The sequence below is a fragment of the Odocoileus virginianus genome, chromosome 2 (assembly GCF_023699985.2).
Source record: "Odocoileus virginianus isolate 20LAN1187 ecotype Illinois chromosome 2, Ovbor_1.2, whole genome shotgun sequence".
Lineage (NCBI taxonomy): Eukaryota > Metazoa > Chordata > Mammalia > Artiodactyla > Cervidae > Odocoileus > Odocoileus virginianus.
The window spans coordinates 60,222,626-60,241,201 of record NC_069675.1 but is presented as its reverse complement, the minus strand read 5'-3'; the positions used below and the strand labels follow the sequence as shown (position 1 = coordinate 60,241,201).

The 18,576-nt window shown below is 35.7% G+C and overlaps 1 protein-coding gene across 1 annotated transcript in view; it reads left to right on the top strand.

Moving 5' to 3' along the window:
• Window positions 1–17,842, top strand: part of RAB1A (RAB1A, member RAS oncogene family) — a 28,641-nt gene extending 10,799 nt beyond the window's left edge. The window contains exons 2-6 of the mRNA XM_020916228.2: window positions 4,913–4,985; window positions 10,841–10,936; window positions 15,087–15,182; window positions 16,543–16,674; window positions 17,023–17,842. Coding sequence (XP_020771887.1) covers window positions 4,913–4,985; window positions 10,841–10,936; window positions 15,087–15,182; window positions 16,543–16,674; window positions 17,023–17,220 — 595 coding nt within the window. The 3' untranslated portion in view covers window positions 17,221–17,842. The remainder of the gene's footprint in view (window positions 1–4,912; window positions 4,986–10,840; window positions 10,937–15,086; window positions 15,183–16,542; window positions 16,675–17,022) is intronic.
• Window positions 17,843–18,576: the final 734 nt, after the last annotated feature.

Sequence of the window (18,576 nt, the reverse complement as noted above, 5' to 3'; positions counted from 1 at the left end):
CCAGAGGGATCGGGTGGAGAGGGAGGTGGGAGGGGGGACCGGGATGGGGAATACATGTAAATCCATGGCTAATTCATTTCAATGTATGACAGAAACCACTGCAATGATGTAAAGTAATTAGCCTCCAACTAATAAAAATAAATGGGAAAAAAAAAGATTATGTTCAGATTGTAAATAATGGAAATAAAGGGTCTGCAGTATTGATAAAGTAGACCATGAGTTGACCTAAGGAGAAACTGATAACAAAAATAATTTTTCACTTGCTGTTGTCTTTGGCATCCCACCATCCATTTGTTAAAAGGCTGAATCTGTCCCCCTTCCATCCAGTCTTAATCTTTGTCAGTTTTAACTGTCTTACTTTCTCACTGAATTATCTCCACTTTACAGTAATTTTCTGAAAAATTACTTGTGCCTCAAAAGCAAAGTTTTTATTTTACAGATTCCACCATGATTTATGATTGTTGATTTAACTCAAAAAAACCACAAAATTTATCTCTCACATTTAAAAAATATCAGGAGCTAGCTTTTTTCAATGAGATTACACCTATTTCATTAATGTCCTCATAGTTTGTTTTTCTAAAATCTTTTTATTTTGAAGTAAATTTAGATTCACAGAAGAATTGTAAAAGTAGTACAGAAAATTCCTGTATTCCCTTTTTCCGACTTCCCCTAATGTTAGCATCTTATATACCATGGTACATTTATAAAAATTAAGAAATTAACATGGGTAAACTGAACTAAACTATAGACTTTTGTTTCAGTTTCTCCAGTTTTTCCACTAATGTCGTTTTCTGTTCCAGAACCTAATCCAAGAGACCATGTTGTATTTAATTATTATATCATATTAGCCTCCTTCAATCTGAGTTTCTCAGTGTAGTTTTTCATTATCTTGGCAGTTTTGAAGAGCTTACGTATTTTGTAAATTTCCCTCAGTTTGCATTTGTCTGATGTTTTCTCTTGATTAGATGGGGTTATAGATTTGGGGAGAGATACCATAGAGGTGAAGCACTCTACTCATTACATCATGTCAGAAGTTCCGTGATATCAATGTGACGTTGCTGGTGATGTTCACCTTGATCACTTTGTAAAGGTGGCATCTGTCAGGTTTCTCCATTGTGAAATAACTATTTTCCCCTTTTCACACAATGTTAGAAACCTGTCATTAGGAACCAACCCACCCTCAGGGGAAGGGAATTAAAGAAGCTCCATCTCCTGGAGGGAGGAGTATTCAAAGAATTTGTGGGCATATGTTAAAACCACTGCAGTAATAAATATTTGAGGTGGGGGGCATATTTTGAGGTCATGCAGATATCTTAATTCTCCTCGAAGTTTCACCCACTAATTTTAGCATTCATCAGTGGATCTTGTCTGCAGCAGTGAATCTACTAGTGATTTTCTACTTCTCTTGTTCCTTCTACATGTATTATTGGAATCCTCACGTAAGGAAGAGTTGTCTCTTCTCTCCTCTTCAGTTATCATTGTACCCTTATGGACTCATGGATATTTATTTTATTCTTTGGGTTATAATCCAGTACATGATGGTTTACTTTGGGGCTCAAATTGTTGCCTTGGCGTTTGAGGTTTGCTGCTGTTCTTTTAACATGCTATGTTCCTGTAGATTTTTTTCTCTGGCATTTTGCCCAAAATGTTACTCAAGAATGACTACTTATGAGAGAGACCTGATTAAAAACACAAAATTAAAATGTTCTCTGAACTCTTGACACGGTACTTTGTTAAAGGCACAATGTCATATTTTGGATGAGTAAGTCTGTTTACCATCACACAGAGAGAGATGTTAAACATCAGAGTGAGGAAAAACAGACTCCAGACTACTATGGGGAGAAGGTATGACGTATCACTGTCATTGTAAATTAGACGTGAAAAAGACTAGAGGAAGTTTTGATTGAAAACAGTGGGTAGAATTCACTGAAACAATCTAGGAGAGTGGCGATTATAGTTGTACTGTAATCTGTAAAGATTTCTTTACTTGTGCTAAAATTTCTCAACTGATAGAATTCAGTTTTTCACATAAGTTAAAATGGTATTGCAGACTGAAAACTTAATCCAAATTCTTAAGAATAAATGAAAAATACATTTGAAGTCTTACTGTTTGCTAAATTATTCTTGGCTCTGTAGCAGAACTGATCTTGAGCTTTCTAACTTTAGATTTGCGTATTTCTATAAACATTATTACTTGTTCTCTTTTGTAAATTAGTTACAGAACTATCTGTAAGTGATCTCAAATCTGAATTATCTTGTGTTAATACATCCTGTATATTAATAGTTTAGAAAAAAGCTACTACAGGAGTAGGTAATTTAAAACGTTTCAGTGCAGGTAATGTGCTGTTGATCATAGTCTCTTGCTGTGTGAATACAGTAGGGCAAGAAATTTGTTGGTTGATTTTGTTTGCTGTTCTTTTCCATGTGTCTTGTCACGTTGGATGTCTGTCTTGTCTGGTCATGAAGCTGATGGTTTGGGAGAGAACAAAATAGGCTTCTTTAGCAAGACTCATTGCGGAGCACAGTGCTCAACTCTTTATATTATTTATAATGGCTCTGGGCTTTAAATTATCAGAAACACATAAATGATGTTTCAAAATAATGCTGTTTGTGAAATTTAAAAAGAATATGATAATTGAAAAAGGTAGTTTTAAAAAATTGACTAATTTCTTTGAAACCATAATGTAACTTGTAACATAGTTAGGAAGCACTCATGTTTTTCTCCAGCCTTACGGTTATTCTGGAAGAGAGAAATTGATCCTTATTGTAATTAGTGACATCACAGGCAACATCGGTAGCCCATTGCTATCCTTTACCAGTACTGCTGATTGAGGGCATGTTTATTGAGTGCTTACTGGATACTTGGCACTGTGCTCAGGGAAGTTGGTACCTTCAGGGCATTTGTTGTGTCATAATTCCTGTTAAAAACAAAGTAGCTGTAGTAGTACTGGTGCTGTGCTTTTTCTTGCTAACTGAGATGGAAGCTTGTAAGATTCTCGTTGCTGATGTTCAGTGTTCATCCTTCTTAAGAATTCATTTGGTCTAATTAAAGAGAAAGGTATCAATAGTACTGAAGCCAGTCAGCAAATGTACTGACTAATAGAAGTTGTTTGGTATTAGGTATCAATAATTTATTAAGGGTAAATTTTTATAATACTTGTCCCTACTATCCCCTTTTATTCTTTAGGCTCTCAAATGGGAAAGGGTGTTAGTTATTACGTTCGTCCTGTGCTTCAATCAGCCCTTCTTAATCACTTATTTTAAAAGCTTATTTCCTTCTGTGACCTTTATTTTCCCATTTACTAGGGCAGGATTTAAAATTTTTTTTTCCTTTTTGGTATAATTAGGGACAATGAGTGTACTACAGTAACTTGGTAAACCAGAAAGCTGTGTGGTTTTTGTTTGTTTTTTTTTAATATTTTTTTTAATTTAGTTGGCTGTGTTGGGTCTTAGTTGGCGGCCTGCGGGACCGCTCCTTGTGGCCCACAGTCTCTAGTTACAGTGTGTGCGCTTTGGTAGTTGTGGCGCTCTGGCTTCGTTGCTCTGCAGCATGTGGGATCTTAGTTCCCCAACCAGGGATCGAACCCATGTTCCCCCATTGCAAGGTGGATTCTTAAATACTGGACCACCAGAGAAGTCCCAGAAAGCTATGTTTTAATACTATAAACCTCAGTGACAGAGAAAGTGTTAGTCTGTCAGTCATGTCCCACTATTTAGATCCCATGGACTGTAGCCCACCAGGTTCCTCTGTCAGTGGAATTCTCCAGGCAAGAATACTGGAGTGGGTTGCCATTCTCTTCTGCAGGGGATCTTCCTAACCCAGAGATTGAACCGAGGTCTCCTGCATTGCAGGCAGATTCTTTACTGGGAAAGCCCCCCTGGTGTTACAAATGTCGGTAAACAGTTGATTAATAATCCCAGAGGTAATCACATCTAAACATCTTACTTACACGTAAATACACTTGTAATCTACATTTCATTTGCAAGTGATATTTGGGTTTCATTTTAGGTGGATAGCATTTCATAAAAACTAAGTCACAGGGAAGAAATTTAAGAATCACATATGTTTTCTGAAAAAAAATCTGTAAATTCTGGATTTTTTGTCATTTTGAAATTGCTTTAAAAGAACTTACAGAACTGGTCAGAGTTGGGAAAAAATAGAATCTATGAGTGGTTCCTTTGGAGACCATGGGCAGACTGTTGTCTTGAGATTTATGAAAGGCTCCCTGGAGATAATTTTTGAGTTAGTCTCAGTGATGGTAAATGTGCATAAAAAGCCTAGCTTTCAGTGTTGTTGTTGTTTTTTCTTTTCAGTATTTTCTGAAGTATGCTTTAATACAAGTTTAGAATGTTGGTTAAATTGTGCGTTTACACAAACAGCCCCCTTGATTTTATTGCATCTCCAGTTTAAAATAAAAGGGGAGAATTCCAGGTGGCTGCTAGGGAAGGATCATAAAAGCCCTTTGTTGGAGGATTGCTAGGAAATAATGATTTGAGATTTGAAGTTGAAGGAGAGATTTGTTTCACTGGCAAAATCAAATGAAACTTTAACTCCCTGTATTCTAATATTGCAGAAGAGGGATTTTTCTAGCGAAAGTCTATTGGACTCTCCAAGAATGCATATCATTTGTGTTTCCTTTCATTCATTGCTTGGATGTGGAAGTTCAGTGATGTTAGAGGTATGGGTGGCATTATCTGTCTTACTTATGCATAATTCTGTCATGTTCAGTGATTCATCAAAAGGGCCCCAAACTGCTGTTTCTTGGAATTTGGGCTTATTAGGGCGTCCATGGGCTTTTCAGAAGCTGTAGTCTTCCTCAGTGGACTATTATTCTTGGCTATACTTTTGTTGTTGTAGAACTTAAAATACAATATGCTTTTTATTAATGTGATTTTCTTTTTCTCTTTGCAGTGATTATTTATTCAAGTTACTTCTGATTGGCGACTCTGGGGTTGGAAAGTCTTGCCTTCTTCTTAGGTTTGCAGTAAGTTGAAGTCAAAGTGATTTTAAAGGAATTAATGCTGTGTATATTTTCTGGGTAGACAAAAGATAACACAGTTTTATTCAGGATATTCTTCCAGAATTTTATATATGAAGCCTCCAAATACACATCCCCAGTGAGATCTAGACTCTTTAAATAGAAGAAATACTGTTGCTAAAAGAAATTCAAGAAAACTGTAGTTACAAAGTCAAAGTATCTTAATACTCTGCTTGGAGGTCAAACAGTGTTTCATTCCAACATAAATGATGAGTAAGGGAAAAAATGGTAGGTTTGGGTTGAAAGTGACTTGATGGAAGACAGATCTTCAAGTAAAACTTTATTGAATAAAAAGAAAAAGCAGGGCCTGGTACAGACTATTTATTTTTTTTGACAGTGGCATCATTGTCATTTGACAATGGATGAAATTTACAAACTGATAAATAACTTAATAATAACTTTCAACTTAATAAATAAAATGCACGGTCTTGTTCGTAGTGTTTATGAACTGCCTTCAAATTTAACATGTTTTCATTCTCACTGTCTTGATGATTGCTTCTTAAGATGTGAACCAGTGGGGATTATCAAGACCCTCCTGGGGTCCGTGAGATCAAAAACCACTTGCTAATAACACTAAATCATTAGTATAAATGATTACCAAGTAGTTGTACTGAGACAAAAGACATTTGTCTTTTTTCACTCTGTTGATCTTTGCCCTGATGGTGCAAAAGCAATGGTAGGTAAAACTGCAAGTGCCTTATTAGTCCCATGTTGAAGTAATGCTAAGCCCCAGATTATGCTCCTAGTCATGGTGTTTACCTCTGTTCGCTCGCAGGGGAGGAAAAAACACCATTATCACTTAAGTGTGTCTTTGATGAAACAGTAAAAATGATTACTTTTTTTCATACTTTTAAAAATTGAGGTATAATTAATGTTCAGTGTATATAGGTGTTAGATGTACAATATAGTGATTAACAATTTTTAAAGGTTATATTCCACTTACTATTATAGGATGTTGGCTATATTCCCTGTATTGTAGAATATGTCCTTGTAACTTTCTGCTTTATACATAGTAGTTTGTACCTCTTAATCCCTTGCCCCTATCTTGCTCCTCCTCCTTTCTCTCTCCGCCAGTAAGCACTAGTTTGTTCTCAAATCTGTGAGTCTTTTTTTCTTATAGTTATTAGCTTTGTTTTTTATTTTAAGAATCAACATGTAAGTATTTGTCTTTCTCGGTCTGACTTAGTTATCATAATACCCTCTCAAGTCCGTCCATGTTGTTGCAAATGTCAATTTTTCATTTTTTATGCCTGACTAGTGTTCCATGGTATGTATATATGTATGTATACATCTCCTTTATCCATTCATCTGTTGATGGACACCTAGGTTGCTTCTAAAAATGATTAATTTTTAGAGATCTTGATCCTTGTTGAGTGTTTCCTTTTTAAATATTCTGTGTGAAAAAATGAGTACACATAAAACAGTTTTCCTGAAGACTGGAATGTGTTGATTGTCTAAAGGGAGAGAAAAGCGTTTGTATAGTTGTTTCCATTATGAGCTAAACTAGCTGCTTTCTTCATTGAACTTTTTTTTTTTTTAAACTTGAAAGAACAACTAACAGGCTGTATTTATCTAGAACTGAGTATTGGGTATACATTTTATCAGATAAACAGACATTGTCACTTCAAGGAAAATACCTGATAGTAATTGTTGCCTATAATAACTTTAAGTTATTCAAGGGAAAATTAGAATTTTTAAAAATTTAAACTCCATCACTGCAAGCTTGACAGCATCTCAAATATTTAATATTACTTTTCTGATGAGATGTTAGTGAGTCTCATGTATATTCATTATATAATAATAATTTGAAAATGAGACCATGTAAGTACCAGAATAAAACCTAGGTGACTCTTTAATCTTACTTGAAAGTATTTAATAACAGGAAAAAATCAGGAAAGAAAGGATTGTTAAATTTGATTGCATTAAAATTAATGTTGACACATAATATTAGAAAACAAGTGGTCCTAGCAAAAAGTATATGGAGGAAGAGGTGATGATCTCAATATATAAAGTACATTTATACACTAGTAAGGAAAGGATATTTGTCCTAATGGAAATAAGAATGAATGCATGAGTGGGCAGCTTACAGAAGGAGAAATATAAATTGCCAGTAAATATGAAAAAATGTTCAGTTTTATTTGTAATTAAAGGACTTAAAAATTTCTTTTTGTTTAGTTGCTCAGCTGTGTCCAACTCTTTGTGACCCATGGATTGTAGCCCACCAGGCTCCTCTGTCCATGGAATTCTCCAGGCCAGAATACTGGAGTGGGTTACCATTCCCTTCTCCAGGGAATCTGACTAGGGATTGAGCCCAGGTCTCCTGCATTACCGGCTGATTCTTTACTGTCAAAATTAGACAATACTTCATATTTCTTAAAGTGACAAGTATTAAAATTGAGAATAATTCCTAGTATTAAATCAGTAATCTGGGTAGGTGGGAAGAAGCTAGCATCTCTTGAGGAAAATGGCTATAGCCTGAGGTATTTGTGCTTCAAAGAAAATCCTTTCCAGATTCCTACTGACCTAAGTCACAGGTTTTCAGTATTTCCTACACAGAATGAGCCAGGAAGCATTTTAAAAATACTGATTCTCAGATCCCTAAAATAGATTCAAGCTGTAACAAGTATGATTAAGAAATGTATAATAAGCTTTGAGAGCACAGAGGGAAGAATCTCTTAATTACTGGCCAAGGAATTGAAGAATGTTTGAACAATCACTGTTGCCTGAACTCAAATTTGAAAAATGGATAAAAATTGCCAACTTGCCCACGGGCTGGGGAGTTAGGGGGATAAAGCTGGGGGAGAAAGGGGGAGAAAGAGATATTGAGAATTTGGACAGTTGAAATGGGAAGTGCAGTGGCTCAGAGGCATGCAAGTAAGGGTCATTTCGGGGTATATAAGAATTCTATTAATAACAGCATTTATAAGTTTTTCTAACAAAGCACTTGGCATGTTCTAGTGCTGAATGTTGTTCTCTATCCATTTTCTATAGTACGTGATACTTACTTGAAAATTTAAATTTAAAGAAGGAGTATCTAATGATGAGTATTTTGTGAAATTGCATTCAGTGCTTCAAAAATATCCTTTTACCCAGTGATTCTGTTTATGGAGAAATGTGAATATATGTGGAGGATAAGTCAACATAGCTATCTCTAGCCACTTGGAACTCTGATCACATTTTACAGTTTGCTTTAGCCATCTTTGTCTCAGTGTCATATACATATCTGATTCAGCATTATCAAGACTTGCCCACACTCGTTTCATTTAGTCCTTTTTCTCCTTCTTTTTGTTGGAGTGCTACAAATAGAAATTCCAATGTGTCATTTCTCCTTACATACTTTATTTAATATAGGGTTTCCCTGATCTCAGATGGTAAAGAATCTTTCTGCAATGCAGGGGATCTGGGTTCGATCCCTAGGTTGGGAAGATCCCCTGAAGAAGGAAATGGCAACCCACTTCAGTATTCTTGCCTGGAGAATCCCATGGACAGAGGAGTCTGGCAGGCTGTAGTCCTCAGCATTGCAGAGTCAGACACGACTGAGTAACTAACGCACATACTTTATCATATAAAAAACATTTGTTGAGTTACAAAATAAATTTTCCTGGTTGTTTTAAAAAGTGTGGTGTTAGTTTGAATCACAATTTAAAACATGGTTCACACAGACTTATCACATAGAGAACAGACTTGTGGTTGCCAGTGGTGGGGAGGGGAGGATGGAGGAGGATGGGAGCGGGAGTTTGGGGTTAGCAAATGCAAACTTTTACATATAGAATGGAAATGCTACTGTATAGCACAGAGAACTAAATTATTGAGTTTCCTGTGATAAACCATAATGGAAAAGAATGTGTATGTTATTATTCAGTTTTGTATGTATAACTGAATCACTTTGCTCTATAGCAGAAATTAACACAACATTGTAACACAATGTTCATACTTTCATTTCCTTGTTTTGCTGCTTAGTCTTTTAGAGTTTTTCCAACTTCCCACTTCCACCTCCTCCTTTTTTATTTATGTATTTTTCGTGTCACTTTCTTTTTGTAGAAACTGGGGCAGTTGTCCTATAAATTGTCCAACATTTTAGGTTTGTCACTTTGCTTCTCTGTGGTGTCTTTAAACTTGTCCCTCCTGTTTCTGTAATTGGAAGTAAGCCCCAGAGCAGTGCTTTATCTATCATTATCGTAGTTACGAGTCCCTTGTGATTATTTAAATTTAAATAAAATTGAATGGAATAAAAAATTCAGTTCCTTGTTCTCGCCACATGGAGCTACTGGGTACTGTATTGACAGTCACAGCCTTTAGAACCTTTCTGTCATCAAGGAAAGTTCTTTTTAACAGTGCTACTCTTAATAGGTTTAGGCTTGATTGAGCCTAAATCCATCTTTGTTAGCAGAATACTTGCTAGGTGGTGCTTTATGCCTGATGATTGTACAGTGGGGTTATGTGGTGAAAGCGTGATCTCTCCATTTACATATCTTTTCACTTAAAGAAAAAAACAATTTTGTTTTCATTATGAGTAAAATAATTGTAATAGGTACTTGAGGGAAAAAAACAGGTGTAATTTTAAAAGTTTAGCCTTGGGTTAAACATTATTCACACAAAAACTTACACACAAGTGTCCATAGCAGCATTATTGTAATAGCTAAAATGTAGAAACCACCCAGATGTCCATGAACTGATAAACAAGATGTAGTATATCTATACAGTATACTATTTTTCAGCCATAAAAAGGAATGAAGTACTGATTCATGCTGTAACATGGCTGGGGCTTCCCTGGTGGCTCTGTGGCAAAGAATCTGCCTGCCAGTGCAGGAGAGACAGGTTCGATCCCTGGTCCAGGAAGACCCCACATGCTGTGGAGCAACTAAGCCCATTGCACCACAAGTACTGAGCCTGTGCTCCGCAACAAGAGAAGCCGCTGCAAAGAGAATACCCCCATGCACTTGAACTAGAGAACAGCCACCACTCACCACAACTAGAGAAAAACCAGACCCAGCACAGCCAAAAATAAATTGTGTGTGTCTCTCTGTATATATATATATATATATAGATAGATTAAAAAAAAACAAAGGCTGAACCTTGAAAAGTTTATGCTGAGTGAAAGAAGCCAAACACAAAAGGTCACATTGTATGATTCCATTCATATGAGGTATCCAAAACAGACAAATCTGTGGAAACATAGATTAGTAGTTTTCAGAGTCTAGGGGGAGAGGAAGAAATCTGACTGCTGCTGGGTATAGGGTTTTCTTTTGGAGTGAAGAAAATGTTTTGGAATTAAAATAGTTGTGACGGTTGCACAGTCTTCTGAATATACTAAAAACCACTGAGTTGTATATTCTAAAGGGGTGAATTTTATGTATATGAATTATATCTCAATTTTAAAAGTCATAACTAAGAAATAAAATTGACTTCTAAAAGAATTTCAGGAGAGGGACATGATCCATAGGTTTGTGTTGAATAAACTGAATAACCAGTGGGGGTGGAGGAGCAAGAATTCTGCTGATTAGCAAATTAGAAAAATCATTCATAGTCATTCAAAATATAAAACCTTATCTGTATGATATATGTAAAGAATTTGCCAAGAGATGATTGGAAAACTAAAGAATAGCTATTGGGAAAAAAATCTTAAACCATTATTAAATAGCACTTTGTCTTCAGAATGTGAACTGAGTGCAGGAGCAGGATGGAGTGGCTGTTCTCAGATTGTGTCTTACAAACTTTATCAGCTTTCTGGATAAAAGTTAACATATTTCTTATTTACTCTATTGAACATTCATTTTAATTGTTAACTTTTTTCCCTTTAGGATGATACATATACAGAAAGCTACATCAGCACAATTGGTGTGGATTTCAAAATAAGAACTATAGAGTTAGATGGGAAAACAATCAAACTTCAAATAGTAAGTAATTTTTGGACTAGAAATATTTTGGAAATTATTTTGGTAAATTTAGAATATTTGTTATTTTTAATATGTTAAAATGAAAGTATCTTAGGAATCATTCATCTGTGACAGAATGGTAGAGTAAGAATTGTTTAGATTGAAAGTGATTTAAGATTACCTTCTTCATTGAATTTTCTGTTCATAGAGTTGAGAAATGCATGTTTTAAGTCAAACCTGGTCCTAGTTCTTTTTCTTGCACTTTTATCAGTGAGGTCTGCGGGGTCTAAGTTGATGTTTGTTTACTGAGCAGTTTTCATATGTCTTTTATTGTGCTGAATACTCTGGATCCAGGAAAAACCTAGGAGAGGTTCTTCATATTTGTTTTAGTTGAGTATTTATTAGATAGTATGTTCCAACGCTGTAGAAGTGTAGAATTTTATTGGAAGGGAATTTAGCTTTTCTTACATATTTTACAGCTCAGAAAATGGATGCTGAGAGATATAATGACTTGCCTACCATTAGTAGCAGAACCAAGTGACCCATAGCTCTGTTTTCAGTATATTGTGTTCCTGTGCCATTCTCACTCCCTTACCCATCCTTAAAACCCCAACACTGAATTAAAAATATGCAGTTGTAGTAGAAACTTAACCATAGGTCTGAGTACTACCAGGATGCACATACCTTTGGTCTTTAAAAAAAAATCTCAGATATCTTTTCGAATTGGCTCTTACTATGAGGTAACATGGAAGACAAGTGACTGCTCTTTTTATGGAATTGATAACACCCTGAACTGGAAGGAATTCTGAATTTGGAGTCAGAAAACTTGGATTTGTTGTGTTCACTCTGCTGTTTATTAGTTGGAGAGTCATGGGTTTAACTTACCTTCAGCCTTTTTCCTGAGACTCAGTTTCTTACCTCTAAAATGAGTGTGATGATACTTGACTTACTAATAGGTAGTTGTGAGAACCAAACCTATAGTTTAAGTAGTTGTGAGAACCAGATCTATAGTTTTGTGTATGTATATATGTTAATCTGTGTAAAAACTTTGCAGCTGCCTAATCAAAATTAATTTCTGTTGGGAGCCCCTGCCATTTAGATTGATCTTATCACAACCTGTCATTCCTTTTTGGAAGCATGTTTTCAGAACCTTTTACAATTTAGGTTACTCCTTTATAAGTGCCACTTATTAAAATATGATTCCTAAAATCAAATATAAGATAGTATCTGGCCAGTGTGGACTACATGGGGTAAATTCTCTATTGATTTGGTCTCTGAATTTCTTTTTTTCCTCTCAGACTGTAGGGACTCTTGCCATTTTCTCATCATTGGCCCATACAAGGACATAAAAAGAAAGCCTGAGTTTACTACATTTGCTATCTCAGTAGCTATTTTACCTACTAGTTTGGGTCTTAAGGTTTTGGTTTGTTTTTTGTTTAAGTCTTAAATTTTGTGACTAGGGCGTTAAAAATCTAAATGCAAGATTTTACTTTTAACCCTGCTACATTTCACCTTGCCTGGCTTGACTTACCCTTTCATGTTTTCCAGGTCTTTAAAAAGAATGATTGGGTTTATCTATATTTTAATTGTTTTTTCTGCTTTTCTTGTTCAAGTGTGCCATCAGGGTCTTTATCACAGTTGGTGATTACAAAACATTCAGCACTGCAGGGCATGTATGGAGTCCAGTCCCATGAAAGGCCTCTTTCTGTGAATGTTGATTCATTCACGAAGCTTTACAGAAATGCTCACATTGCACAGGCATTCAGATAGGTTCAAGGTTGCCGGGATGGATGAAACATAGCATAGCCCCATAGGGGATCCCATTTCAGTAGGAGAGACACAGCAGGGAAAATCGGTTTACCTCGTGATTATGAGGGGTAATGAGGATTATGTCCATAAAGGGTGATCAGTTACAGAGGGAAGGTAATGTTGGATGTAGAGTCAGGAGAGTTTTCAGAGTGGCAAGAAGATAGCAGGAATTTTACTCTCTGGGTGCCATTGCTTAGCTACAATTCTTTAACAGGTATTCAGAAATAGTTTCTTCCTGTTCTTGTCCTATCCTTGTGAAAGGGGTTGGTTAGTGGTGGAGAAGAGAAGGGAACTAACATTTTATTGAGTAGCTACTATAATGAGGTATTGTGCTAGGCATTTTATAAACATTATTTCATTTAAATTTAGCAGTTTCATAAAGTAGTGATATCTGGAATTTATGGATGAAGAAACTAATAACTAGGAACCTAAATTTAATGTTTTGAAGTCAAATTGACTTTAGAGATCCTGCTTAGACTTGAGGCTCCCTACTGACGGTCTTCTGACTCTTAATAGGCTAGTACTTTGGATGAAAAAGGTAGCTTTTGCTTGTTTTAGATGAACAAGTGTTAACATATTACTTTATTTATTACTTCATTATTATTTTTCCCCCTTGGAGTATGTTAAAGTGGTTATTGACATATTTTACTACAAAAATACTAACTATGCATCTATTTTACTATGTAACCACCGTTACCACTTCTAACAAAACTGACACTAATGCCTTAAAAATTTTTTTTTCTTTAACTTTTTGTTTTGGGGTATAGCCAATTAACAGTGTTGTGGTAGTTTCAAGTGGACAGCAAAAGGAGCCAGCCATACATATACATGTATCCATTGTCCTCCAGACTCCGCTCCCATCCAGGCTGCCACATAACACTGGGCAGAGTTCCATGTGCTGCACAGTAGGTCCTTACTGGTTATCCATTTTAAATACAGCAGTGATACTGATGCCTTAATGTGATCCAGTAGTCAGTCTGTATTTAAAGTTCCCCCAAATTGCAGCTTACTTTAACAGCTCTGTTGGCTGGGTCTTAGAAAAGGAAGTGATTTCACTCAGTGCTCCTGAACTTTTTTTTTTTCCTTTTTTTTTTTTTTTTTTTGCCATTTAGGACACTAGTGGGGAGCAATGTCAAGTTCACATATATATTCCAGAACTTTACAACTTCTTCCCACGAAAGGCTGTTTCATCATAATCTCCACTTGTATTAGGCTACAAGTCTATCTTTTGTTTTTTTAATGGTTAACCATTAAGTAACCATTCGGTTATTTCCCGATCAATCAAGTATTAAGTTTTATTTTTATTTTTTTATTCATTTATTTTTTCCATTAAGTATTAAGTTTTAGTGGGGTGTGTGCTCAGTTGCTTCCATTTTGTCTGACTCTCTGTGACCCTATGGACTAGAGCCTGCCAGCCTTCTTTGTTCATGGGATTCTCGGGCAAGGATACTGGAGTGGGTTGACATTTCCTCCTCCAGGGGACACAACTGAGGGATCTAACCTGCATCTCTTATGTCTCTTTGCCACTAGTGCCAGCTGGGAAGCCTGTTAGTGGGGTAGGTAGCTTTTCTAAAAAAAAAAACAAAAAAAAAAACCAATTTTTTTAAAAAGGAAAGGTCATTATTTAGGAGCAATTGAAACAAAATTCTCATTGCGCTTGTTAAAACCATGGTTTTTAAAATGTTTACCTGATATTTTTTAATAGTTTTAACTCCGAACTTTAATGTGGCAGTGTTATTTGTTTCCACTGTTGGAGCCTAAATGATTGAAGTGTGGTAAATTGCTCTTAAAATGAAATTTTATAAAAGTATTTGGAATCATATTCCTTACATTGTTTTCCCTAGGATTAAAATAATTGTTCCTGAGATGGCTAAAGTGCTGTCTTGACTGATAGTTACCTGAATTAGGTCCTTTCAGTGTTTGCCATGATGATAAAATGTGCTAGCAAGAGATTTTGTCTTATGTTTGATGAGAGTTGTAATGTGTTAGCAGGGGCACTACACCAGTAGATTTGCTAATATCAAGTCAGCCCATCTTTGCATTCATAGTGTAAGCTTGGCACAGTGCTAAAGGCTATTGAGTATATGAAAAGTATGACATAGTTGCTGATCAGAGGGCTTATAATTTACAATATTGGTAGCATTAACTGCAAGCTAAATTAGACTCTGCCTTCTTTTTTGAACCTTCAGATATTTGGCAGTTTCTTTGTGATTTAGTAGTGTGAGCACAGAGAGCTAATGTTCCCATAGCAAATCCTGGTAATCCACAACTATGTAAACTAAACTGTTCTCCCTCCTTGCCTCCTTTTCCCCAACTCTTGTTTTAATGGAATTGTTTGGATTTCTTGATTATTTTATGATAGTGGGACACAGCGGGCCAAGAAAGATTTCGAACAATCACCTCCAGTTATTACAGAGGAGCCCATGGCATCATAGTTGTGTATGATGTGACAGATCAGGTAAGTTCCAGGAGAAAATTGTGTCTCACTAACAATGTAGTAAGTTATTATTTGATTAAATATCACACTATTTTTACTTTGCATACAAGCAATGAGTATTATTTATATAGCAGACTTTGTCCACCCCAAATGAAGTGAATGATACAAAACCATTTATCTTAAACCAGTTATCTTTTAAGAACAGGTATAGTGTTATTTTTTCTCCCCTACATCATTTGAATACCTAATAAACTGGTCAGCCCAAATTTCCTATTTTCTTTTAGTAAACAGAAAATTTAGTAATTGGATTTACATTTGCTTTCAAGGGACCCAAATTATATTTATTATCAATTAAACCATTTTGTCAAGGGTTTGTAGGGAACTGGGATTGTTTGGCTCATATTGTGTCCTTGGTGATAGGTGTTAACAGAAATTTGCCTGGTAATTAGACCTGTTGGAATTGCCAAAAGTAAGATTAGGGGTCTCTGCCTATGGAGTGTGTGGTTCAGAAATAGGGATGAGCTTTAAGGAACATTTTAAGAGGACAGTGAATATCTAAAGATAAGCTTGTTGAAAAAAGGTAGGGGGATGTGAAGAATAGTGTAAGAATGTGGTTCAAAGGCAGTAATTGTTCTTTTGCTCAGAAAGAAAATTTCAGGGTCCTTCTTTTGCCTGCCAAGGATTGAAAGATGAACTTTGAAAATTACAATGTGTAATTCTTGTAGAAAATGTTCATGAAAATTACAGTGTATAATTCTTATAGCAAATGTTCAATCTCAGGTCAAATATGAAATTGGAGCTAATTAGGAGATAACTAGACTTATAAGACTTCAGATTCAGCACCATTAGGAGTACTGGGTGATAAAACATGAAATCATTGATAGTTATAAATCTCAAGTCATTTGCTTATAATATTTAAAATGGAAATTTTCCTCCCTTAAATATGACTGTGGAAAACAAGTATCTTTATGTTGGACCCATTTATTTAATAACTTTTGACATCTCTAGTAGTTAACAGTTAGGCTGCCTTATTCATAAGCCAGAATTTTGTCACATTTCAAAAACTAGGTTTTGTCGTGCATATAAATAGCATATTCCAAAACAATGGGATCTGCCTGGGCTATAGTTTAACTCTTGAGCTGTATTTCCCTCTCAAATAAGGCATTGTCATCCTCAAGCTTTCAAATTCTGTATTCTTATTCATGTAAGTATGTATCAAAATGTCAGTTCACTTCTTTCCTAGCATTAAGAGTTCTTTTTTAATAGCTATATTGTCTCACTAGCTCTTCTTAGGTCAGGAGAGACACTTCTGTTTATCACTTGCTTCATTAGAATAGTTATGTTCAGAACTATATTATCATTCTTTAAATTGTCTTTTTAGGAGTCCTTCAATAATGTTAAACAGTGGCTGCAGGAAATAGATCGTTATGCCAGTGAAAATGTCAACAAGTTGTTGGTAGGGAACAAATGTGATCTGACCACAAAGAAAGTAGTAGACTACACAACAGCAAAGGTATGTTTCAAGTTTGACTTTCAGACTGAATTGGAAGGTGCTGAATTTGAATTTTATATGGGTTTAGTGTCACACAGTAGCTGTAGCCAACTTAGCTTTTATTGTTAAGTTTTCCAACCAGAGATTGAACCCATGCCCCCATATATTGGAAGCACGGAGTCTTCACCACTGGACTGATTGCCAGGGAAGTCCCCACCTTAACTTTTAAAATACATGCACTAGAAACTTTCACAATGATGATTTGTGCATTGTCTTATCTGAGTTCAGTAAGCTTAAGTCATTCATCATTCCTTATTTCAGATGGTGAAAAAGATTTTTCAATTAATTTTGCCTTACATGTTCTCTTAGGAATTTGCTGATTCCCTTGGAATTCCATTTTTGGAAACCAGTGCTAAGAATGCAACGAATGTAGAACAGTCTTTCATGACGATGGCAGCTGAGATTAAAAAGCGAATGGGTCCTGGAGCAACAGCTGGTGGTGCCGAGAAGTCCAATGTTAAAATTCAGAGCACTCCGGTCAAGCAGTCAGGTGGAGGTTGCTGCTAAAATTTGCCTCCGTCCTTTTCTCACAGCAATGAATTTGCAATCCGAACCCAAGTGAAAAAAACAAAATTGCCTGAATTGTACTGTATGTAGCTGCACTACAACAGATTCTTACCGTCTCCACAAAGGTCAGAGATTGTAAATGGTCAATACTGACTTTTTTTTTATTCCCTTGACTCAAGACAGCTAACTTCATTTTCAGAACTGTTTTAAACCTTTGTGTGCTGGTTTATAAAATAATGTGTGTAATCCTTGTTGCTTTCCTGATACCAGACTGTTTCCCGTGGTTGGTTAGAATATATTTTGTTTTGATGTTTATATTGGCATGTTTAGATGTCAGGTTTAGTCTTCTGAAGATGAAGTTCAGCCATTTTGTATCAAACAGCACAACCAGTGTCTGTCACCTTCCATGCATAAAGTTTAGTGAGATGTTATATGTAAGATCTGATTTGCTAGTTCTTCCTTGTAGAGTTATAAGCGGAAAGATTACACTATCTGATTAATAGTTTCTTCTACTCTGCATATAATTTGTGGCTGCAGAATATTGTAATTTGTTGCACACTATGTAACAAAACAACTGAAGATATGTTTAATAAATATTGTACTTATTGGAAGTAATATCAAACTGTATGGTGATAAGTATTGTTTTAATTCTTATGGCTAAAGGGAAATAGAGCCTTGCATTATACTCAAAACAGCCATTTGTGTGTGCAACCAGGGCATTGTAGACCTATTTTAGAGCAGCATCCAATATGCTTTCCAGATAATATACCCAGTAAATGACCTAGGGAGGCTTCTGTGCTGCACAGGGATTTAACCAAGCTTAGTGGTTCAGGGAGATTAAATTGTATGAAAATAAGTTTTAGAATGTATGCTATGTAGCCTATTATCTCTGATCCTTCTCTAGAACCATTTGAAATGGCTTCATTGATCAACACTTGATTCTTCTGTGGTAGAGGTGGAAAACACCTTTCCTTAATTGGCAGACTAACATGTGTGCTAATATTGTTTCTTCCATGTTTGGAGTCCGATGTCAGCTGTTTTATCCTCCACAATTGTATACCTTAGGTTGGAGGCGAGTTAAAGCATTTAAGTAGGAAGCAGGACATTTACGATTTGCCCTAATATGTCCCTTAAAATTAGCTGAAAACATGAATGCTGGGCGGGAGTGATAAATGAGAGAAATATTTATTTCAGTCGAATTTTGCACATGTGAAAATTTTGTTAACTAGGACCTGAAAGATCCTAGGGTTTGTTTTTATTGTGGGGAAACAAAAATCTTTTGCTAACTCTGGCATTTTAAGGTGATAGAAGTCAGATTGTTTCCTTGGGGTTGAAATAGTAACCAAAATATTCTTT